This window comes from Scatophagus argus, chromosome 12 (genome assembly GCF_020382885.2).
Source record: "Scatophagus argus isolate fScaArg1 chromosome 12, fScaArg1.pri, whole genome shotgun sequence".
In the NCBI taxonomy this organism is placed as follows: Eukaryota; Metazoa; Chordata; class Actinopteri; family Scatophagidae; genus Scatophagus; species Scatophagus argus.
This window is the reverse complement of record NC_058504.1, coordinates 21,580,114-21,604,658: the sequence shown is the minus strand read 5'-3', so window position 1 is coordinate 21,604,658 and position 24,545 is coordinate 21,580,114. Positions and strand designations below refer to the sequence as shown.

The window sequence follows — 24,545 nt, the reverse complement described above, 5'->3', positions numbered from 1 at the left end:
TTGATTTTTAATGCAAAATCGACTCCTAGCTTACAAAAAAAATAGAACCATACATCACAGTGAGACCATCATGGGCATCTGTTTTAAATTATGCATGTGGAATAACATACTATCTGACCTACCGTAGTTGGAGAACAACTCGGGGTGCTTCAGAGGAAGCTCAATGGTCTCTCTGATGACATCCAACTGACTGCTGAGCCCACCAATCATGTTGTATGTGACCTTTGACCTTTGAGCATCTGCATCTGGATCCTCCTGTCCTGCTCTGTCCCTGAAAATGACTTTAGTGGAGCGGGACAGGCAGTAGAAGGTGTCAGTGTTCTGTGCACCACCAGGGGGAGCTATGTGGCTTTTCTCTGCCCGCTCAGAGCTCAATGAGCTCTCCAGACTGACAGCATCCTCTGTTGACCCTGCAGGAGGATTTGGGGAGTTGTAGGAGGGAGTGCAGGGAGCAGTGGGTGAGGAGAGACAAGGGAGGTTGGCTGGTCGGCAAGGGGTGCTGGCTGCAGGCCCGGGCTCTCCGGGCGTGCTCGGTGCCCCATCACTGTTGTTGTCATCCACAGTGAGCAAGCTGAGCTGCAGGGAGAGGTCAGCTGACGTGGAGTCCAGCATGGAGGACTCCTCCATGTCGGGGCCCAGTCCTTGGGGAGGGGCTGGTCTGTGGAGGGTGACACCATCCTCCCCTCTTATGGCCTCGATGCGGAGGCCGCATGACCGGCCAAAGTAAGTCAAGGAAATGACATTTCCTGGCACTATGATGTTCCCAGCTGGTACAAGACAGACAAAGTGGTAGAGTTATATCACTAAACAGGGCAGTCTGCACAGTAATGAGCATAAAAAAGAAAACAGGAGCTTATATTTACTGCAAAAGAACAGTGCAATATAAACCAAAACAGCGGTGTATACTTCAATTCAATTCAGTTTATTTATATAGCGCCAATTCACAACAAAAGTTATCTCATGACACTTTCCAATTTGAGCAGGTCTAGACCAAACTCTTTAATTAAATTGTAAATAGAGAGAGCCCAACATTCCCCATACTTGTCACATACAATGTCAAATTACCGGAAATATTCAGCAAATTACTGTAAATGAATCAATTCACAAATGCCACTGATCTATTTTTGCGTGTTGTTAACAAAGGTTACAGTTGACGGAACTTAAAGAATACAAGCATCAACTTGTGTATTTGTTACAGACAGACTCATAAAGACAGAACACTGTGACAAGCTTCCATACGAATGCAGTGTCTAACTAGCAAAAGACTCACATTTTTCTTTAAATACTGAACCAAATCAAAGGATTTTCAGAGATTTCCACTACTACTCTAAAGCTGCTCTCTACTGACGTGCCAATAAACATGCAACAACGTGAGGAAGCAAACGACTTACCCAGAGAGCTCAGAAAGAAGTTCTTGAACTCATCTGTCTCCAGTGTGTCATCTTTTGACCTGAATGAAGGTCACATGGACATGGGAATCAACCACGTTTTGTACAGGTTTTAGCCTATTATATAAAGATATACAGTATAATGTGTGTAATACACAACTTAATTTAACCAGGATAGTGTCATACTGATATTAAAGCTATGTTTTAAAGAGGCATCAGCACATAGAACATTTTTACCAATAATGAGCAAGAGAGTATTTATCTCTTTTGATTTTCTGCCAACTTGCTACTTCTCCTCTACATGTCAGGAGAAAAAAATGCTGTTGATAAAGGTTATAACAAATGCATCATAGGGATAAATAAAATCTAGCCTAATATTAATTACTGATAATTAGAATTTTAGAATTTGAGCTGCAGTTGTGAGATGTGACCAGCAGATGGCAGCAGTGACACAACATTAAGGAGCCCGGGCTTCAGAGGTGGTGTGTGTGTGTGTCTGACAGGTCTAAACCTATTGTTATACAACCACCAGGTATTTGTATTAGGATGTAAAAACTCAGCTAAAGATGTTCATTAATAAAATTATTTGTTTATTTTACCAACAGAGCAGTTAGATATTCCTAAACAAAGCAAAGGTATTATAAATCTTTATGAAATATGTGGTAAATGCATATTTAGTCTCCCTTGTTGATACAAAGGGATGAAAAGTATTAGTTACACCTCTCTGTACGACGCAGTATAATTGAACAGAGCCACATACATACAGCCTTCAAATAAAGTATCAGTATAGTCAGATAATGAAGCTATTTTTTCTGCACCAGCAGTGTGTGGAGGTTGCTGCTTAAAAATAAAAATGGTCCCAAGTTCCAAAGAGGTATCAAATATCATTTTCTTTCATACTGGTATTGTATCAAAGTTCAATATTCTGGTATCATGGCAACCTGAAGTATAACACAAAGTACAATGTGAATACGACAATTTACTATGTATAATGAGTACCCTTGGCTTTTGGCCAGTGACAATAAGGTGAAGTTACCTGTTAGAGAGAACCACCTCCTCAGCCTGAAGCACAGGACCTGTCAGCGGGCACAGCATCACCTCGTCCCCCGACTTCACTCTGAGGTTATTCTGAGCACATTTCTGAAGACCCACTTTCCCACCAGGAAAGGAGGCAACTGGCCATCCTAAACACACCTGTGAGACAGCGAAACTGAAGGTCAGGAAGGTGGCATCCTGAGACCATCCAATACGACTAAAGATCACAGATCCAAACTGAGGAGAAGAGAAGAAGACACCTCTTGTTGTCCCGTGGGACTCGTCAGTAGGACTGGTCTCCCAATGCAAACGCCGGCTGACTTCATGGAATTGAGGCTCAGTTGGGCTAAAGTTGATCTGCAGCTTTTAGGTGTTTTGTCATCAGCTGTGAGGAAAATATGATGTGAAAAAACAATGCAAATGACACCAATAAAACTTGAGTAAAAGTATTGGCAGTAAATGTTCTTAGGAATCAGTCCTTTGTATATTACAAGTTAAGCTACTTTCCCATTTTTGAAAAACCAACGTCATTACAATATTTCAATGAAATTAAACAACTGAGCTCTCCGTAATGGCAGGGAGAATTTTCCATCCTGGAAAGAGTCTGATCGTGAGAAAAGTGTTTGAGAGAAAAGTGTTGTCGCGTACACATAATCTGCTTTTTGCTTGCTGTAATCATTCCTCCTGTTCATACTAGCAATTAAAAGATCATTTCTCTGCGTGCTTCATGGGAGGAAAATGCATTTTAAAGTCAGTTAAAGCTAAACTGGGGCTTCTGAGAAGTCTGAATTTGCTAAAGAAGGCAGATGTCCTCCAAAGCTACAGTCTTTCTGGTAAAATAAAATAAAATAAAATAAAAAATCTCCTTTTTGTGTCCTCCCCTGATAGTGCAGTAACAATAAGGAGGAGTTTTATCTTTGAAAGACTGTTTGTCTGATGGTATGGATGGACATCTTCGAATAGCCTCAAGACTAAAAGACTCTTTGGCTTCTGTCAGTGTCTCATTTTAAATCCAATCAGCTTCGGTGCAGAGACAAAACAGGGAGGAAAGTGTCTCTGTCGTCGCCTACAGACAGAGCAGGACAGGCAGGGCAGTCAGGACAGCATCCTGTCCATCTCAGCATCCAACAACATCAGTAAGCGCAACCCCGAGCGTTAGCGTTTGTAGCTACAACAACAAACTTTTAATAAACTTCTGGCGGTTTGTTGCGAAGTCTTACCTTTGTCAACAAAATCGATAACAGTGAATGAGTTGTTGTTTAAACTTTTGCAGTTTCCTCCCTCATGGTTGGACGTTTGCAGATTGGAGCCCTCCTTCAGTAAAAGTGAACTATCCCCTTCACTGGCTTTTTTCGATTTGCTTTTACTTTTCTTTGAAGACATTGTATTAGTGCAAATGTTCTCCACATGAACGTGCTAACATGTGTAAACATGGAGCGGCACCGTAAACTTCCTGGTTAAAGTTTAGTCCCGCCTCCTTTTACCGTAAAGCTTCTGAAATTTTACGGCGGGTGATAACCATTTTGTAGTTATTCATTTTTACATTTGCATTGGATTTGATGACAAAATAAGACCAGCAATTTATAAATGTTGGGGTTAATTGGGAAAACTTAAAAGCTGTGAAAGCCGGTAACTAATTTGGTCTTCGGAAAACGTGCAAATTTCATAGGCAAATCGTTTCATTTTAGGTTTTCTTTGTTACCAGCAAACGGAAAGGTGTCATTCAATACAGTTAATGGTATATCAATCATATTAAAACAGTTTCAAATTCGGCATATATCCAATATGTCAGGCTGCATTATTTTTTTTCAAATTTCATAGTTTTTATCATCATTATTTGTTTAACCACGGTAAACCACAGCACTTAATCCTCTGTAAATTGTTTATATTTAACTGGATTAAATGGTTAATTGGCAGATTTTTTTGGCCGAATTTAATATCAGATTCTTAGTTATTACTTTTATCCAAGGGGGACAATTTACCGTTTAAGTCTTAACTAGTTAGTGTAAGATAGAGTTTGTCATAGCACCACAAGAGACCATAGAGTTTTGTGGCTAGCTAGTACTCGGGCCATTTTACCAAAGCATTACGGTATTTACGCAACTTTCAGGGCGGACGTTTACGTAACCGTACTGCTGTACACACAAATTCCGGATGAACGGTACCTTTAAACGGTTGTTAATGGTAGCATACTATATGTATTACTGTAATATGGCTGCTAGTGCCTTTGCTTTCAAGCTTATGCCGCTGGTGAGAGGACGGTTTTGCAGCAGGGCGTCCTGTCCCCTGCGCTCAACTGTCCGTGCGTTTTCGTGCAATGGAACTGGTTACCAGCTACACAAAGTGGAGGGGACAAGTGCACTGACAGGCAACGTGGACCGATTCGGTGGAGTGACAGTGAACCTGGCGGAGACCGGTTTACCTGGGGACATCAGCGAAAGCTCGTTCAGCAGACTGCTGCAAGGTCGGTTGTCCTACAGTCTGTACTGCACCACACTGAGACAATCTAGAGTGAGAATAATGGACAGGTCAGCTCTGCTCATCGATTTAAAAATCATTAACCTCAACCGCTGGCCGCAAACGTAACACTGGGTTATAATGTGTGTGCACAGTGAGACGGGAAACATTTATGTTTTTTAAAAATTCAGTTTAGAGTTTAGAGTGATATAAACGATGAAAGAGCAGCAGCTCCTCATATACTGTACTGCATGCACTTTGAAGATCTGCTTCTTTAACCTTCGGGCTTCCTCCACCAGTCTCTGCTGCTTGTCATCTTATCTCCAAAATTAGATTAAACATAAACAATCTTTTTATGTTTCCTGTCTGATTCTGCACTTATTTAACTTATTTAATAAAGAAGCAACACCAGCAATAAGATATGTTTTAAACCAAGTTTCCAAAGATCCCTGTGAACTTTTGACTCATGTACTCTGCAGATTCTTTAATGCGATGGAAAGCAGAAGGGAAAGTCGCAGTGTGGCTCAGAGTTCCCATCTCACTAAGTCGATGTGCTGCCGCCGCCTCAACTCACGGATTCACCTTCCATCACGCCAGAGACAACCATGCTGTGTTGGCCCTCTGGCTGGGAGAAGGAGAGAGCAGGCTGCCGGGGTTTGCAACTCATCAAGTCGGAGTGGCAGGTAGAGATTTTTAGCCTGGAGTTCAGCTGTTTGGCACTTTAATCTCCCCAAAGTGTCCACTTATGAGCTGTTCACTGACCCTTCCTTCATCACATATTCTTTACTGGCAGATGGAGTTTGCCCAGTTGTCATAAAATTCAGCTGAAAACTCCACAAAAAAAACTATAAAGAGCTGTCTTGAGTTAAGATAATCTTCTCACACACTGAGGGGGAAGTTATGCTGCACGAATATAGACGCAGTTTGGCAAAACCTGAAGACGTTATGTGGATTTAGCCTTTCCAGTATGAGGATTTGTTGCTTTATTCTCTTCTCCTTGAATCCATGAATCCTTGAACTGTGTGGGGCACTGACTGAGAAAATAATCATCGGCTTATTTCAGTCCTAAAAAACATCTCAGTTCACCGACACATTAATATTTCTGCACGAATGATGATGTATTTTATGTTTTGACTCGGAACTGAACTAGAGACGAGTATCAGCGGCATCCACCACATTTTGTGTGGACTTTTATTTTGAAATTTTGAATATCAAGTTAGAAATCATAAATCTAATGTGTGTGTGTGTGTGTGTGTGTGTGCACTTCAGATATTTATCAAGGCTGCCCTCCACAGTAAAGACTAAAGTGCTTCTGTGCTTCGCCTGGTGTTTGAGCGAGCTGACTGTAAGCTAATGGGACCCACAATCCCACACTATTATTGATGTGGAAGTAAAGTTTGTATTATTCCGGCAGTGAGGAAAACTGGCCTCAGACTGCACCAGACAGAGAGGACAATCATTTCTTAATGCAAATCAGTGCTTCAGGCTTTGTAAATGATTGCACAATAGACAATAAACACAAATGCAGACATGAAAGCAGCTTCACAGATATTTTAGACAATATAGAGGTGCAAAAATCTATTGCTACTTTAAAATCATTTCTAAGTAGTGGTGAGAAAATAGAATTAAAACTGAGGTCACATTAAGGTGTCAGAATCAGAATTCCTTTATTTATCCCCAAAGGGAAATTCTTAAACAATTACCAACTTCCTTTCCTTTTCTGTTTTTAAAGGTTGTTTTCTTGTTGTGCATTTTTGAACTCAGGCCTGTTTATCCCGTGTTAACGGAAATTCACTCATCAGCGAATGTGAAGGGAAGAGCAACAAAAGGAGGAATTACTGACCTGAAGTGTACAAAGTTTCTGGTTGACCAGCAGAGGGCAGAGTGTCATTTAATATACCCACCCTTTACCAAAGAGTGGATGCACTTGGTGCATGTCAGAACATGTCCAGAGCATCCCTCAGAATGGCATGGGGTCCAGAAATTCCCCATTTTTTTGTTTCCAGAACAACCGGACACAAACACTGATGATACTACAGTCAGGAATCTGAAATATGCTGCTGTTTAGATGAGCTGACAGTTGTTTGCGAGGGTTCTTGCTGCTCAAAACCAATTAGTTTTAACTTTACCACAATATAGTTTACCTTAATGACTGCTTTAAGAAAATGTTTGGTACTTCAGAATTTCTTATTGTTGTAGTTGTGGCCAGTAAACCTGTAACAGAGCTTAGCATGATACTCCCTACTATCATTTTAGGTGCAGTGGATAGAAGAAGATTCAGGAAGGTGTGCAGCAGTGGTGGAGGAAGTATTCAGATTCTTCACTTAAGTAAAATTACTTGTTGAAAATAGTGGACAACATGTAAAAGTCCTGCATTCAAACCCTCACTCAAATGAAAGTATTGTCAGTTAATTTATTTAGAGTTGAGCTCATTTTGATTGGTTTAATCTACAACATATCATGTTCTATAAGACCATCGTTTGTTTGTGGCCTGGCCATCCTGTGAGAACCACGTGTCCCTAAAAAAGTTTCCTGAGCTCTGAAAAACAACATGTTTTCAGTTTTGTGACAGCACATTTTATAGCCAATCCAAGAGGCTTTTTAAAAAATGTATTTGTCTTGAGAAAGAGGAGAATTTCACATAAAGGAAAAACTTCATCCTTCACTTTATCACAAACATTCACATTCAAAATCAGCAGTTTTCAATGTTTTTCATTGGGCAAGATATGAAACACTAACCTGAAAAGTAACTTGCACAGAATAATAACACTTGATTATAATACAAATATAATAAAACTTGTAGCATTGGAGTCTTTTAACTGCCCCACCTGAGGCCAAATGTTAAAAGTAAGAGGTCTGAGGTCATTGTGACCACCACTGACTTAAACCCAGAGCTTAAAAAGATCGTTATCGAATTGCGGCGCTAACGTAACATGGTGAACAACCTACAAAAAGAAATCTTACATCAGTATCCACATACTAGCCTTTCACGGAGCTTCCGCCAACATCTGTTAGTCTTTTTTGATTTATTAGATGGCGGTTGTTTAGTTGCCATCACATGTTGGTGGTCCTTGTTTAGACCTACAACGAAGCTAACATGGATTTTAACAAGATGGTAAATGAAAAAAACGAATAAAACATGGGAGTGATACACTTCAATTCAGTCTGTTATCTGTCTTCACTTGGTGTGAAACTCCAGTGACGTTGTGATCAGATCAGTCCAATCAGCAGCAGCACGCAGCCAATGACTCACATCCAGCAAAGAGGCATGTTTGCCTGTGAAAAGACCTCCATGAAGGCTACTCCTCACTGCATCCTCACTCATGGCTCCTCAGAGCTCCTCCGAGCAGAAACATAAGAGCTTCGGGATGGCATGCAACACATGGCCCACCAGAACGAGTTACAGCTCAATCGAGGAGCGATGAGTGAGGAAATACCAAACGAGGGACTTGAGATGTATGCCGATGCTTTGACCCATTTTGGTTTGGTGTATAAAGACAGGATGTTGTCAAATCAAGACCTTGGACATCACATCACAGGAGTGGTCTGGCTGGTAATGAAATTCAGCTCCATTGTCAAGTAGATGTTCTCAATCAGAGCAGATTTCTACATTAGTATCATTAAAAGCAAGTCAGGTCTGTAGGGTCAGACCCATTGTGACCTCACAGTATACTGTAGATATCGCTGTGAACCTGTAATTAATGTAAAACCAAAAAGTAGTAACAGTTTTTACTACAAAACCCACAGTTCCCCTGCGATTGCTTCTGGGCTTTTTGTCTCATAATTCCTATTCCCCATTTTTTCCCTTCTTTTCCTTGTGAGCATTTTGTTTCCTAGACATAATGATAGCCTCCCTTAGCAGCAACCAGGCCTCCTCCTGTGAATCGCCATTTGGCACAGCCATCGGTTGACATCAGTTTCCACATGGAAGTCCAAGCCAGGCCTTTAAGTCGACCCATCCCTCTTTACACATCTGTGACATTCATTTAAGGAGGCCCGTCCTGGTCAGACGGAGCAACCGGAAAAGAAAGTGGCCCGCTTTGCCTCCTCCTCTTCCTGAGTTGTCAGTGGCAGCACACAGCCTCTCTTAGTCACTACCTGCTCAGAAATTTAAAAAAAATTCTGGTGAACTGGAAGCTACATGGTGAAGTAGGTTGTCCACATCATTTGCAAGTACAGCAGAGTCACTCAGACCAGACACTGACATGCTCTTTTCACTCAGTGGATTTAAGAGTTCATGCATTACTCATCTGAAACACTTTTTTAAAGAACAGTTGCTTACAAAGTCTGTATTTTAAGGAGAGATAGGTAGGTAGGTATACCCACCTACCTGCCTTGGAAGAGAGAGACTGTCTGAAAGCGTCCGCCGATGTCCTAAATTGTACCAAACATCCTTCATCCTTCCTTATGACTTTTCGTTCCACCTTCAAGTGTGGCTGCTGGGAGCGAGTAGAAACAGATTGGCCTCTGAAGATGTTGTGACACATCGTGCAACATTCTTTGAAGCATAATGAGGCCTTGCAGGAAAAGGGCTCAGGGGCCTCTAAAGCTGTAATACTCATTTGTTAATGTATTTGGATACAAGTCATTTGGAACTTATTTGCAGTTTTATTTTTGGTATATTTATAGATGGTATTCCCATCTAAATTATGAGCGACAAGCCCTGCAGTGCTATTGTCATTTATTTGACTGGTTTGTCTGTGGACTTCATTGATATTCAACAGCAATGACATGTGAGAAAATATAAATTGGACAAGGCAGCTATTGTGTCGTCTGAGGCCTGACAGACTCAGCGCCGGGCTTTTTCCTCCACGTGGCACAGGTTTTATGTTTTGGCCAACCTAATAATTAACTTTGAGTTAAACTGCCAACAGGTCTCTCTTTAAATTGTTCCTAAAGTCACTGCTTCAGAGCAAAATATGGACATCTTGTGTACCAGAGACTTTCAAAGTATTTGAAATAAATGGCTGATTTTATTCATTCTTTTTTTTTTTCTTTCCAGGTGCAGTTGTTGATGAATCCAATGGAAAAGTTCTTGTTGTCCAGGACAGAAATAAGGTATATCATAATAAACTCCACTCCACACAAATATATTCACGTGTGGACTATAACAATGGATATAAAAAGCGTACAGACAAATGTACAAAATGTAGAAAAAGGATGAATGAAAATTCAGTTATTGTCAGAAATTCTAAAGAGCTAAAAGCACAGTGATTAAGTTCACTAGTTACAGTTTACAGAGTGACATGTTTCCTAAAAAGAACAATTATGACATATTTTGGCTGGTTGAAAGTTATTTCTGGAAGGTAGTTCACCAGCTCTTCCCTGGCCGAGCCAAAAAAGCTAATAGTGGACACCGATCCTTCCATCCGCAGTGAAGAAATGTAACGAAGTGGCAGATTTCTTGGTGCTGCCTAAAATGTCTGTGATTAGTTCTGTTTATTTAGTGAGTTGTATGTTGCCTCTGTCGATCCAAACGTGGGTGGAAATCCTCTCGGTCCTTCAGCTCAGTCACACTTAAGATAGCTGCACACAACACGAGCTGACCTCAAGCAAACACACTGTTTACATGAGCTGAATGCACTCAAACAACTCTGCGAGCGCGTGCCTCCGTCAGCTCTCACAGAGCCCCGCTGTACTTCTCAAGTCGTTATGAGGTTGACTTACAACAGGCCTCTTTTAAAAACTGTTTCTACACAGATTTGTTTACATTCTCAGCAGGCCAATTTTAGCTTATTAAAGAGAAGTGATTGCACACGATGCTGCAATTTGGAAAGCAGTTATGTTTTAAGATAAAGCAGCTAACTGGACTCTAAATGAGACTGTGCAGTTCATAACCTGAACAGACAAACTTCTCTGGTGAAGGCAGGACCTTCTGTGCATGGCACCCCTCCTGCTAAAGCTGCCAGAAGCCCCATACGGCACAGAGTCCTGGCATTGTGCACACACATGTACCACACTATACACCAGCACAGATGTAGCAGCTTCAGTAAAATGTTGTCACAATATCAGAATTTTAAACTTTGATACAATGTTAGAAAAAAAACTTCATAGATAACGATACTAATCCTCAGCCACAACTCTCTCTGTGTAGCAGAGAGCTGAGTCTGAGATTGTTCAACGCACGTCCAGCAACACAAGCACACACTCCATCATTCACTGTCAGAGAGCCATAAACTGGCAACAGGCTGAAGCTCCAGAGGAAGAAAACATTTTAGGGTTCAAATTTCTGCTGGAAAGAAAAGAAACAATCTCTTAAGCAAAACAGAAACTTATGGGATTCTGCTACAGTTTCGATAAGACACAGTTCCACTAGTTTTCATCAGTTATTTGTCCCCCTGATTAGTGACACTTACATTGTATTGGTGTGGAGTCAGAAATCTTAAACATTTTAAAACCAGGTCAGCTCACACTATATGACAATATTGTGCGTGTCATTCGTGCTAAGCAGCTCCCTAAAATCTGTACAAAATCAGGCTTTTTGGATATAAATCGTTGAAATCATTCTGTAACTTTAAATTTGAACAACAATGTGCCCTGCTGATTTTCCATCTTTATCATAGTTTCTCTTCAGTCTCTCAGCAGTGCCTGTAGAAGCAGTCCGAGAAGAGGCATATGGTTACTGTAAAATCTGGATCACATGGCAAATATATTCATATTATAACTGACAGAATTTTGATTGTACACAACATGTAACGTGTCCCAGCCAGGCATCTTAAAGAATATAATGTATCTTATTGGCTTTTGTCCAGAAGCAGAGAGAAACAGTTAGTGGCCTGGAAGTGAGGGGAGTGTTTTATCTCTTCCTTGCCTCCTCCTCCTCCTCCTCCTCCTCCTCCTCCTCCCCAACAAGCTGTTTACTGGAAATGGGCTCTATAACAGTCTGGCCCTTGGCAGCAGTGTCTCTGGCAGACCAAGACAGTTCAGAACTCACGGGTTACGAACTTCCTGAAAAGAAACCACAACATTATCGCTCTCACATCAGTACAAAAGACATCTGCAGATCCCCAGTGGACTCCAGATAATTTCATCCATCAGGGGAGTCCAGTCATGGCATGAGTATGAGGTTGTGATTTAATTGTCATTACAATGACACTTACACATCATTTCCTAGTAAGTGTAGTGGGAAAAGTTCATGCGTGTTTGGCATCGTTCCAGTAAGTGTTTCTGGGATTTTCACGTTTAGCAAGCATGAGACATTTTACACTGAAAAACCACACCGATGAGAGTTACACAAAATCTCTTTATTTCTTCCCACCAGCACACTTCAGAAACCTGTTCCAAAAATATAACATTTTCTTGACCATACATGAAAATAACTGATATAGTGCATTCGTGTTTCTCACAAAGAGGATTTGCAAAACAAGATGATAATCTATGAGGAAATTTCTAAAAACAAGCGCTGCGTACAAAATTATTTAAGTAACTACAAAAATATTCTACACAACACTGACAATATAATTTAACCAGCAGCATACTGTTATTAAATATCAAGGAAAAGTGGTGAAACAGTTTTGAAAGACACACTTCACTGCATCAAATGTGAAAGTCTCCAGACCAAGGCCCTAAATATAAAACATAAAATGAAAGGATGCTCAGATGAGAGCATTAATTATTAGTTAAGACTACTTACTCTTATTTTTTCAAAGTAAAAGAAAAAAAGAACTCCTACCATACTTTTCTGATTTTCTGACTGACATGGACATATTTTTTTTTGGAGTATACATGACTCTAAGATACATTTACAGCAGTGCCTCTGTCACAATTGATTCTAAATTTTAAGCTTTGCTCCTGCTTTTCAGACAAAGAATGCTTGGAAGTTTCCTGGTGGCTTGTCTGATCCAGGAGAAAATATTGGTGAGTGTCACGCTCAACAGAGCAAAACAAAGAGAAAAAACTAATACAGTACATCTAGCTAAATCCTTTGATTTTAGTATTAAGCTTAAAGGTGAAACATATACATTCATTTGAACTGTACAAAATAAGGCGCATGATGTATGCGCAAAAAACGATCTGTCTCTCCAAATTCACCTTTGTTAAAACTTTTTAAAAGCAGCTTTAATTTTATATACATGACCCACCCCAAAAGCAGCGTGTTTGTCTTTACAAAAAAATATATGTATTTTCCCTTTTTTCCTCTCTTCATCTGAACATCACTCTGAAAGGTGACTGATAAAGGAACTTATTCCTTTCTGTGAGGATCTTTGAAATGCCTCCATATACTTTGATTTGTATCACACTGATTCTTTCTCAGGTGCCACCGCCATCCGTGAAGTCTTTGAGGAAACTGGCGTTCGCTCTGAGTTCAGGTCTCTGCTCAGCATCCGGCAGCAGCACAACCATCCTGGGGCCTTTGGCATGTCAGACATGTACGTCATCTGCCGTCTCAGCCCACTCACGTATGACATCGACTTCTGCACTCAGGAGTGCCTGCGGTGCGAGTGGCTGGACCTCGCCGTGCTGGCCGAGACCAACGACACGACGCCCATCACCTCTCGCGTGGCCAGGCTCCTGCTGCATGGCCTAGAGCAGGGCTTCCACAAAATTGACCTGACCATGGAGGAGCTCCCTGCTGTCTACTCTGGGAAGTTTTATCAGCTGTACCACCGGCAGCTTCCTACGACACTGCAATCCCAGTGAGCCATCATCAGCCTGATGTGGTTAGCGTATCATGGCTAGCTATGATGACACACTATTACTCATATCTGAAGTGTATTTATGGATGAATTATGTTTGCAGCGTGTGTCACACACTAACTGTTACTGGTGAAGAAATATGGTGCAATACTGTGAATTACAACATTCACTTTGCGGTTTTTAAAGAATTTTGCCACTGCGATACGTGCCAGACTGCAGAGTTTTATACGGTTTATTTAACAACTTTTGGCGGCCATGTTGGAAGTCTGCAGCTGCTGGGCAGAAGTGGCTGTGAGCAGCTAATTTTAAAGGTGCAGTTCTAAATTCTGCTGTGTTTTTAACTGGAACCAGTAAAGAGACTTGTTAACAAGACAACCACCAGTGTTAACTGACTTTATACTGGCAGAGGCTGGTATTGCTGGTTAGTAGCTAAAATATTAATACTGACTGCCTTGTTAAATTAGCCTATTGACTAGTCAGAAAAGTCCAAATTATATTTTGTTACTAACTTGCTTTTCTGTTGAATCACTCAATCACAACTGGCTTGAATTTGTAAGTTACACTGCACTGCCGTGCAATGTGAGGGCTTTTTTGCACAAATCTCAAATTATACAGCTACCAAAGGGGAACACAGTTATCTCAATAAACAAAGACAAGCTCAGGAAACCTGTTCTGAAATAATTTCGTGTCCCACGATACTGGGTAGTGGGGAAAAAAAAAAAAAAGTAACTAGTGCTTGAATTTTGATTTTAGTGTGCTTACTTTTGATTTTGTGAACCAAAATTTAGTTTTTGAATTTAAAATCAAAAAACAAAATTTTGTTTCCCAAGATCAGATCTTCTAAAATTCAGTTATGTAGTTCAATCCCATCTCCTCTCTCCACTTCAGCTTACTATAATGTTAGATTTGAGTGCATTTCCTTTATCTAGGACACACGTTTAAACAGAATAGTTTTCTATATGCCCTGAACAAATGTCGAAAGCTAGAAAAAGACTTGTGACTGAAAGGTTGCTGCTTTAAATCCCTCAGCCACAGAGGGAAGCTCTGAATAGCTAGAATGAACAAATAATGCTGTACTGTAGAGGTGCACTTGAGCAAGGCACCTGGCTCCAATGTGGCTGTTGGTCACCAGTAAAACGTCACTAGTAAAAGCCCAGTTTTACTACAAAGCAGCCGAGTGTGAATGTGTACCTCTGTTTGAAAGTGAAGCTGAATAAGAGCAGACATGTTCAGGATAAAAAGTAATTCTCAGGATATAACAGTCAGAAAGCGTCACAGCTATTTTGGGCAATGTTGATGGAACACTTCGTCTTCATTGCCGTCACATCTTGTTCTTCGTCACTGCCGTTAAGACGTTAATATTTCTCAATCGGATCCCAGATTAGCACTTGGCAGACATTGGAAGAAAAAGAATGGCCTTTTGACCTGGTCCAGTTTTGCTTCCAGACTTGTACTGGCCAGTCCGCTTCAGTGCCACATACATGTTTGGGTACTTCCTGGAGCGGTAGGTGTTGTAGTTGTTGCTCTCGAGCCGCTCTAGGAAGTGGCATTCATCTGTTGCTCGTTTCTGGAAAGAAAGACACAAAAGCACAACAGATAGCTCCCATGAGGAACAGTTCAGTCTTCAGGAGGCTTAAGCAGGAGAGTTAGCTGCTGGATTATTAAATCTGCGGCATTTCTTTCACTGGGAGGAAGAAAACTGTGAGACCTGTCTATAATATGGTGGATATCCTGAATGGCAGTACTGTCATCATTGTTTACTGTAATTCAACAAATGGAAAATGACATTAGGTCATTGAGTCTGTATGTTCAAAATGCTAATAATCCTCTGATTTTTCACATAATTTCTGTATAAACTCAACCTGAAGGACATTCGGTTACCCATAGCAGCATTTCATCTAATATGTTATTTTATTTGGACAATATTCAATTGACTTTGTTGTAATGTTGTTGAAAAGTGCGATATTTTTTTTTCTTTATGCTGACATTTTATGACATTAAATTGCCACATAAACACCCAGCACTAAATGCCATGCTTGTTCTGAAGGAGACTGTTGGTTGGTTTAGAATTATTTCTGCTCGGATTTTCATACTTCTACAGTTGAGACATTTGTTTAAATGAACCAGGCCCGACCAGAGATATTATTACATCTCCAGTTAGTTTTTCTCTTAGTCCAGCCTCACTGAATCACAATTAAACATGGAGTTAAATCTAGTTAATTATTGTTTTGGAATTTGATAGAAATATAAGGGACGAGGTTTAAAAAGGGTCAAAGATAAAGATCAGAAACAACAAACTAAATGATTTGTCTCTTATGGTTGTGTTAATCATATCTACGTTTAGTGCTCACACAGTCACCTCTTGTGACTTTCTTCTTTGTAGAAAACATGAAGAAATCATTAATTTCTGAATGTCTGGCCAAAATCTTGCTGGGCGTTAGCTGCTCTACACACTGACCAACAAGAGGCTTTTGTTTTAGTTGCCGTTCTTAGTCGGCCATGACTGCACAGCTATGAAGCTGTTAGCCAGGAGACCTTTTCTTTCATCTGAAACGACCACATTGTTCAAGTCATTACGCCAAAGCAGCAGCTTCCAACCAACAATAATCCTACTGAAATTATGCAACAACAACTAACAGCAACAGAGGTGTTCATGTTTGACGTCGTCTTATGTATGTGTTTATTTATTAATGTATTAGTGGGAAGACCGCTGATCTGTTGGTTTATTACAAATATATCTAATGTTAAAATATTTTATTAAAAGTTTGGGGCTGGAATACATCTTAAAAAATACATCTTGTACCGAGCAAATGTCTGCATAAACTTGTGTGTAAACATTCATTATCTGTCTGCCTCGAGATAAAACGTGCAAGTCTAGACTAGGGACACAACTCCAGAATGAACAAAATATAGTTTATTTGATAACAACAATGTTAATCTTCATATCAGTCAACAACCGGTAATAAGACAGTTAATATCTTGTGGGGTTTTTTGAAACGATTTTCTACACACGAGCAGCAGCAGAACAGAGACGCTTTGGGTGGCAGCTGCTGCAGCATCTGAGCAGAAGAAAATTCCTCTTGCCAGTTACATGAGCTGTGGACAAGCCATCACAACCACCAAACCACATCAGTCACCAACACTTCACACTTCCACTTCAGCTGTGAGCAACAACGTTATGGCGACAGGCCAGCAGCACTGACAAACTGGTGTTGGCAATTTCTCACAGGCATTCAGAAAGTGGTTTCAGATCAGTTTCATTTGTGTCAGTACGGAGTGTAATGAGGAGTTGCTCCAGTGCACAACACAAAAGGTAGTTTGTGTAAACCTAATTTTTACCCTGTACACCAAGGTGCTGTTTTTCTTCTTCTGATCACAGAGCAGCCAAAAACAGCACCCAGAATGAAGTCAGTTTGTGTGTTGGTCAGTCAGACAATCCGTCACGAAGACCTGTTCTCTAACTATTTACTTTACTCCTTTACTGGTGTCTCTGTGTGTAAATCTTCATTCATACACAAGCCTTGCCATCATTTCTGCCTTCTCAAACTCTCAAAACTCCTCTCATTCATAAATTTCACCTTGTTCAGTCAATAAACTGGCTCCCCATGTTTTATGAACTCATCAATTCTTGGATGCAGCTACTTAAATATCTTTGTTTTATTTATTGCTCAATTCTTCACCTTCTGTTTCGCCAAGATGGCTGTGAGGTTGTCCCCGATGATCCCCAAATGATCAAATATTAGAGGTCCCATCACTCGCCTATTTGTTTTTTTCCCCTGGCAACATCTCACATCTAGAATGGAGGAATGCTGTCCTGTATCCTGTTTTTATCTGTTTATCCTTGGTCCTGACTTTTACGAAGATGATACACATAATTGGAGTCTGATCATTAAAATATTTACGCCATTGCTACTGCATAAACATACTGATTATCATAGCAGTATGATTTGATTAGCATTTCCACCCGATGTCTCCTCACTGAATCGGGAGAGGGAGTATACTCACTGTGTTTGGCTTTACACAGCCAAAGAAATCTTTTTGCTCACTGTATGCTTGTTTCAGTGTCAAATCAAATCCCGAGTCATGTAACATAATGTGACTTTTAACACTCAAAGCCAGAGGTTATGTTACCATGACAAGTGCCCACAGCTGCTTGGCTGAGGTAGTGTTAACACGACAGTCGAGGCTTAAGAACGGAAAGAAAGACAAACTGATTGGATATGGGAGAAGCCTCAGTTGGTTCCGAATTATGAACAAAAACAGGACAACCGTTGATAGAAACTCTAGATCTGAACCACATACATCAACAACACAATTTTGATTTGGCCCAGTCCTGTTGCATACCTTTATAATACCTGTTATGGTGTAATACAGGCTTCTGAAAAGGACAGTCCATGAAAAGCTCTTTGAACCCTTTCAGGAAGTGCTGTTTGATGATTTCAGTGGACTGCACTTAATCTCAAAACGGAAATGATCTATGTTTTATCAAAGGAAAGCTGATAATCCCAGTCACTCACCGCTCCAAACAGTCGTCCGTCTCTGTTCATGGCCAGATAGCGGTTAGCACAAACTCCTTTAATGACCACCTCTCCCACCGAGGTTGCCTGGAGTTGAAGCTTAACTGAGAGAAAACAGAGACAAGTTTATTTGAAACAAAAATGACCTAAGACAGAAATTATTTGTAGTTTGCATGTAGGATATTTCAAAAGGAAAATATTAATTGCTGTGTGACAGGCAGCAAATTCTTCATCAATGGCTCCATCAATGGCTCTTGTAACTGTGTTGGGTATATAGAAGTTCAAGAAACAAATCACAGTAAAGATGCTGCTAGGTGTTTTAAGATTAAACCCTTCTGACAGCAGTAAACACTAGTAACAACCAAGATAACATTGGTCAAAAAGAATGGCAGCTTGTGCTAACTTCTTTTTCACTACGGGGCATTTAAAGTAGTGTAGTTTTTGAGGGGAAGATCAGTGATAGCAAAAACAAGGAGGTACAGATTCCTAAAGAACAGAAAAAAGATATTCCAAAATAATGATATAATGATGCTTAAAGCTGCATTAATCAAGTCAAGGTCACTAGGGGGCAGGGCAACACACCACACCATGTCACTGGTTTATGAAGTTGTTCAGGCTAGTATGCAAAAGTAATTGCCCGGTTGCTCTGTTTAGGTCTCCACCAGTGCCTGAGAACAGTATCTGGCTCTTCAGTTTTCTAACTTGCTAGCTGCTTACTTTGCTGTTTGGTACATGTAGTGTGCAGCTGGTTGAAAATGGCTGCCTGCAGTGGATGAACACAACACTGATGAGAGCAGTGAGAGCGAACTATACAGTAAATGTGCCTTAAACCAAAACAACAGCTCCATAAAACTGCAGCGTTAGTGAAAAAACATGATAAATGTAACTTTAAATGTGTTTACAGATCATTATTTTTGGTTTCAAAAATTAGGGGGATTTATTTGGTATTCTGTGCTGCACAAACTCTACCTCATTAGCATTTTCTGTCAAAGTTTTCTCTTAAATTTATACAACCAAAAGTTTTCTCTGAGCTGCACAAGAGGAGCAGCAACTGTATTCTCTTATAGCAGGAAATACATCAACCTGTAGCTGGGCAGGGACATAACGTTTAGGCAAGAATCTGGTAAAAGTAAAAACAAACAAACAAAAACTGAGCTGTAATAAGTTACATTTGACATTTCATGTCATTATCCACCTGCTGTTCATTTGCACTGTTTACCTCACCTACTTGCACTATACTTCCACCCTGCACTACCTCACTTTTGGACAACCTCCAGAACCATATTTATTTTACTTATTTTATTTTGTTTTACCTTATTCTATTTTATTTTATTTTATTCTACTATTATATGTTACTTGTTCTTACGTTCTATGTATGCACCAATCACCAAGACAAATGTCTAGTAATGTGAAACCTCTTCACTTACATGGTAATAAAGACGATTCTGATTCTGATTTAAATTTATTCTTCTTGTTTGCACAATCACCTCCTAGCCATTTCTTTGTTGATGTTTTCTTCCATGTGTCGACCAACACTTTATGTGCAGTAAATGAATGAAACACCAGTGACGTCACTGATAACAATAAGCTAACTCACATGGCTGTTATATAGGAGCATCACACTGTGACTGATAGCACGCATTGCCTGTTGGCCACGTGAGAGCCTGACAGCCTCCTTACAGATGTATCACAATCATTTCAACATTTTTTTCGTAGAGACAACACAGCTTGCCAACAGAGCAAAACCAAACCACAGAAAAGGAAGCAGGGGCCCCTTAAGGTAAGTTAAGGGATCTGTCTAGAATTATTCCATATTAAGACTTCAGATAGACAAACATCTGTCTGCAGTTAAGCTTTCTGCCTGGATGATCCACGTCCCAGATCAAAGAGGTGTTCTTCCTTCAAAGAAATGCATAATTTGTCTGTGTGCTGTGGTGTGTTCAATGTTTACTGGGAATATTACATCTCACAGCTTTTGTGAATACAGAAAAAACTTTCCCTCAGCTGTTCTGCGGTTCCAATTTTGGCAAAATGCACAAGAAGTAGTGTCCTAAGGAACGCCTGGGATCACTTCCCAACTTTCAGCAAATACAAATGTGATGGAGAAGCTCACCATCAAAAAGCACAAAAATCCCATTTGAGGATCCTTGGATATACTGGGTAACGTTTTTGGACTAGCAGTTCCAATTCTAACTGGCAGGTTTGTTTGGTTGTTCAGAGGGTTGGCAGGACTATTGCAGCCTTAACAAAAGCACCATTGATGAAATGCACTTTAGGTCACATTAACTCTATGAAACCATGATGGCAAGTAGCTAAATGATTCCTGTTTTATGACTCATTGTATATATCCCTCTGCAAATTCAAGATATTGACTGTTAGATATCCAGAAAGCAACTAAATAGCAACTTGTTCACAAGGTAACTCTGCTGGTTTATCTCACAAATTTGTCTAACTGAAGAGTAACTCATTTATTGTGATATTAACTCTCCTCCCCCTGAACTGGTTCCACATCAGACATTTGTTTGGGCGCACCTCCTTGAAATGTCACCCTTCCTAACATGTGCTATCCTTGGAAAAAATTCATGTTTCCGCTCCCTCCCTATCATGTAATCGATGCAACATAAGTAATCGGTAATACAGCGGTCCCAACTCGTATCACAGTTGTCCATGCCAAACAACAATCCTAATGTTTCCACTTAAAGTAGAAAACATTAGGAACCTCAGAAGGCCCTTAAACCTCTTTCATTTTCTGTAAAAATATTGACTGACTGGTGATACAGATTGGTGGTTGAGAGTATATTTTATTATATTTTGTAGTAATAATGTCGTTGTCACATATATTTTGGCCCTACCTTCATTGACCTGAAACACTGACAGGGACAGGAATTTACTTATTCTGGCTTTTAACTCCTTGTTGTGCTCCCTTGTGTGACGTAAACCACACAATGAGCAGAGTGAATGGCTGTGACTCAGAATGGTGATCCATATTTACTAAAAACATCAAGGATATTCCAACAAAGTTCCCACTGATTACGAAAGTCTAAGGTGTACTTCTCTTGAACTGGGGTGATTATACTTTCCAGAAGTGGAGCTACGCACTTTTTACAAGTGGAGAGTCAAGATTAGTAAGCTGGAAAAATCGCAATGTTCCTCCATGATTTCTTTGCTTCACTCTTACTTCCCATATTAAAAAGAACATAAGGACATTTTGTGTGCTCTGCAAAGCAAAGAAGAAGGGGGACTGGAAGTACTTACTGTGGGGGTCGTTCTTCTCCCGGATTCCATCCACTCCCCCATCGGACTTTATCCTCAAGAAGAAGCCCCCGTTTTTACAATACAGCCTTTTGGGATCCTTGAAGCTCCCGGGAGGAAAGCCGCCGCTGCCGCCGTCTTCAGGTGTGGAGGGCAGTGTTGTGATTTCTCCAGTGGCCATCTCCTCCTCTTACCCTGCTTCCCGGCGACTGCTTCGTCTCCTTCTTCAGCAGTGCAGGAGCCCCACTGTGGCCTCCCACCTCCCACTAACTGTTGCCTGTTCTCTCCTCCCCTCCTCCACACAGAGCTTCACTCAAACTGATACTGCTTAACCTCAGAGGTCAGTTTCCTTAAACACCCCTATCTCAGGGCAGCAAGTGCCCTCTGAGTCCCAAGAATGTGAGGCAGAAGCACTACTAAATGCTTCTACTTAACAGCAAATGTCCAAATCTACCAGTTGTAGCTGCTCGTCCGTTGTTTGTGGAGCTGGCAGCTGCTTTTTTTCAGCGTACTTTGAGCACACTGGTGGGTGGGGGGGGATGCACGCGGGTTCCCACTCTCTTCCACTCTTCTTGAAATGAAGTGTTTAAATCAGGGCAGCTGGCTTCGATCTGTGTGGAAGGCTCTCCCCTTCGGGCCTCAGTTCGCATGCGCCCTAGGAGCACCAACACACACATACTCACGCCCACTAATGCTCACGGATTTAACCAGCCAACCCCGCAGAAGTCAAGAAAGGGGAGGAGGGCAAGGAGGGGGACGTGAAGCTTGGCCTGTGTCACTCAGACTCTTTAGAGCGACCAAGAGCAGCAGCAAGCACGTGAACACAGCCAGTGTTTTCATTCATCCAGTCTGCTCCAAAGCAAGAAATGTAAAAAGAAAGCCAGCAGAGCCAGCTTTTTAATGAATCACTCAGTGCTATTCCCGGGTAAACACAGTGAACCAGCAATGTCAGCAGACTTGCAGATGAAAAAGCCTACAACACAAATGAACGAATTTGATTGCTATTCTCAACTGGAGTGGAGGATCTGTGATGGGAGTTATTCGTGCAAGATTTGTTTCTTTTTTTGATTTTAGGAGCAATAATGCACTCCATTTGTCAGAATAGGCACTCACTGGTCAGGGCTTCTGGGTAAAGGTAACCACATCTGAAACTCGTGCTGGATCAGTAGAAGCTCGGTTGACGTCAAGTTGGTGAAACCCCTGACACTGGTCAGTGAAACATCTGACATCCAACCACCCCGTTCAAGTGACTAAGTCTGGAGACTTGAATAGTTGTAAGAGGGCAACAAAACAGGACTCCACAACCACAGGAGAGGTTTCAAATGGTTCTGGACATCCTTAGGATGCACTTCCTGGGACTGTGTCAATCTCTCCAAAAAGACACGTCACTTTATCCAGTATTTATGCTGAGTGGGATTGCTGAACAAATATATTCTTTCTGGGCACAATGTTGTTTCGCATCACAAAGGAACAGTGCAAAGCATACTGAGTCCCATTTACACCTGCACAGTACAATAGAAATGCAGAGGGCCCTGCAACAAAAATTTGTTATTGATACACCTTCCATTGCAAGGCTTTACCAAACAGCCTAATCTTTAGCAGTTCACATCTCACTTCAGTCATCTTTGGAAAAATTTGTTCTAAGACCAAAACATTTAGCAGAGAAAACTTGCCATGCTCAGAATTCCCCTTTTCTGTGATGTCAGTTCCTAAAGAAATGGAGGATATGAATGTTCAAGGCCTTTTCAATTAGAGTTTGACTGACAATAACCGATAACATTCCACAACTATGCATGAGTACACTAAGTAGGATCAGGTTCCCTTGGTCTAAATGCTCTTTTTTGAGGTGTAACACTGATGGATTAGACATTTTTTCACTCTCCTTTTCAGCTACTGTGTAATTTACTTAGTATCAGAATCTGAATCATAATCCTTTACTGATTCCTGGGGGGAATTTGTAATGTCCATACAGCATGCTTACTCCAAGGCTGCAATGAGGAGCTCGTGATAAAATACCAAGGAAGACGCAAAAAAAGAGGCAACTGCTACATGACCTGTCGTGAACTGGGGGTCTTTTCTACTCCAATTACTATCTAGTGAACAACATATACAGTGAGTGTTGCATTACCCAGTGCAGTACTACTACTGCTCCTAGTTGGCTATAGAGAATTCTGAAGCATTATCTGAAACAGAAGAGGAAACAAAGCAAACATTGATCACTGCCTTGAAATTGGTGAATTGATGTGATTCTCAATCTAAATTTTATATCAATCATGAAGAAAACTGGTTTGCAAATGGGCTGTCAGTTACATGGATATACCGTGAATTGACTGACCAACTGTAACAGTAAGATTTATTGATCAGAAGTTCTAGCATGCTTTTACTAATATTGATCTTTACAACGGAGTTTCCTCAGTTGAAAAGATCAAAAAATAAAAAAAATCTTCATCATTCATGGTCTGACAGAAGATTCTTTCTAGTTTCTAAAAATAAATTCCAGAGATATATTCCAGAGATATCAATATGGCACCTGTCCCCATACCCATGGTTTTATTTTTAAACCTCGTACAACTGCAGTTCTTTGAATATCTGCATACTTTAGATTTTTATTTTGAAGTACAAATAAAAAAAAAAGCTTTAATTTTCCATCATTATGCAAACATGTTTTAGTATCACACATAAATGTAATGAATCTAACCCTAAAAGTACAACTTCAAATGCCTTCAGTCCTTGATGAAGTATGGGGCAGCCATTAAAGCGTGGACTCTATGTGAACTCTAAGACGTTTCACCAGTTAAGCAATATTCAGTGTTGTGTTTATGTTAATCTCATACCCACGCTCTCCGGGCACTCACAGATGAGTGATGCCTGAGTCAAGGTTATTATGGTCTTTGTAACGTTTTTAGTTGACTGGACTATTTTTAGAAGAAGGAGCTCTCTCTCCGATCTCAGAGGAAATGGTAGGTGTCACGTGTTGTTGCAATTGACACCTCTGAAGAACAGTGTGCACAATAGGAAAATGTCTAAAGATAACCAACCGTGTACTTTCATATGAACGATGGTTGTTTTTGGGTAGTTTCTGGTTTTTCAAAGTTTCCAAGTAGACATTTAATTTTTTAGACTATAATGAAGGTTTTCAATTAACATCCTTTAATATTTTAATTAAATGAAACGAATTTAATTAAATTAATTCCTGGACAGTGGATTACTGGACCCAAACAGTGATCGTATAGTTAGCTAACAAAAGATTTCTAGAATTC

General features: G+C 40.5%; 3 protein-coding genes across 4 annotated transcripts in view; 1 reads left to right on the top strand and 2 right to left on the bottom strand.

Annotated features, from left to right (window-relative positions):
- The window catches only part of spata5 (spermatogenesis associated 5), a 105,257-nt gene extending 101,365 nt beyond the window's left edge, over positions 1-3,892 (bottom strand). Inside the window, exons 1-5 of one of the 2 annotated variants that reach the window (XM_046405847.1) lie at positions 3,644-3,892; positions 2,684-2,808; positions 2,425-2,582; positions 1,392-1,450; positions 123-767 (exon numbers count right to left, since the gene is read on the bottom strand). In XM_046405847.1, the coding sequence (XP_046261803.1) occupies positions 123-767; positions 1,392-1,450; positions 2,425-2,582; positions 2,684-2,808; positions 3,644-3,806 (1,150 nt within the window). In that variant the 5' untranslated portion in view covers positions 3,807-3,892. The remainder of the gene's footprint in view (positions 1-122; positions 768-1,391; positions 1,451-2,424; positions 2,583-2,683; positions 2,809-3,643) is intronic. The other variant, XM_046405846.1, reaches the window with a different exon arrangement.
- A 162-nt stretch (positions 3,893-4,054) lies between these two features.
- On the top strand, positions 4,055-13,520 carry nudt6 (nudix (nucleoside diphosphate linked moiety X)-type motif 6). Its single transcript, XM_046405859.1, has 5 exons — positions 4,055-4,887; positions 5,360-5,563; positions 9,883-9,938; positions 12,683-12,737; positions 13,135-13,520. Exons 1-5 carry the CDS (start codon positions 4,578-4,580, stop codon positions 13,518-13,520), a joined length of 1,011 nt encoding a protein of 336 aa, XP_046261815.1. The 5' UTR covers positions 4,055-4,577.
- On the bottom strand, positions 12,104-23,771 carry fgf2 (fibroblast growth factor 2). Its single transcript, XM_046405864.1, has 3 exons — positions 21,289-23,771; positions 18,034-18,137; positions 12,104-15,083 (listed from the first exon to the last, which is right to left on the bottom strand). The coding sequence occupies exons 1-3, from the start codon at positions 21,464-21,466 to the stop codon at positions 14,898-14,900; spliced, it is 468 nt and encodes a 155-aa protein (XP_046261820.1). The 5' UTR covers positions 21,467-23,771; the 3' UTR covers positions 12,104-14,897.
- Positions 23,772-24,545: the final 774 nt, after the last annotated feature.

What these genes read in the sequence shown, in the direction of transcription:
- nudt6 (XM_046405859.1), top strand. Translation starts at nt 4,578, where the DNA reads ATGAACGGTACCTTTAAACGGTTGTTAATGGTAGCATACTATATGTAT. An exon ending in TCATCAAGTCGGAGTGGCAG is followed by an intron (nt 5,564 to 9,882) that starts GTAGAGATTTTT and finishes TTTTCTTTCCAG; the next exon opens with GTGCAGTTGTTGATGAATCC. An exon ending in TGATCCAGGAGAAAATATTG is followed by an intron (nt 12,738 to 13,134) that starts GTGAGTGTCACG and finishes ATTCTTTCTCAG; the next exon opens with GTGCCACCGCCATCCGTGAA.
- fgf2 (XM_046405864.1), bottom strand. Translation starts at nt 21,466, where the DNA reads ATGGCCACTGGAGAAATCACAACACTGCCCTCCACACCTGAAGACGGC. An exon ending in GGAGAAGAACGACCCCCACA is followed by an intron (nt 18,138 to 21,288) that starts GTAAGTACTTCC and finishes GTTTTCTCTCAG; the next exon opens with TTAAGCTTCAACTCCAGGCA. An exon ending in ACGGACGACTGTTTGGAGCG is followed by an intron (nt 15,084 to 18,033) that starts GTGAGTGACTGG and finishes CTTTCTTTCCAG; the next exon opens with AAACGAGCAACAGATGAATG.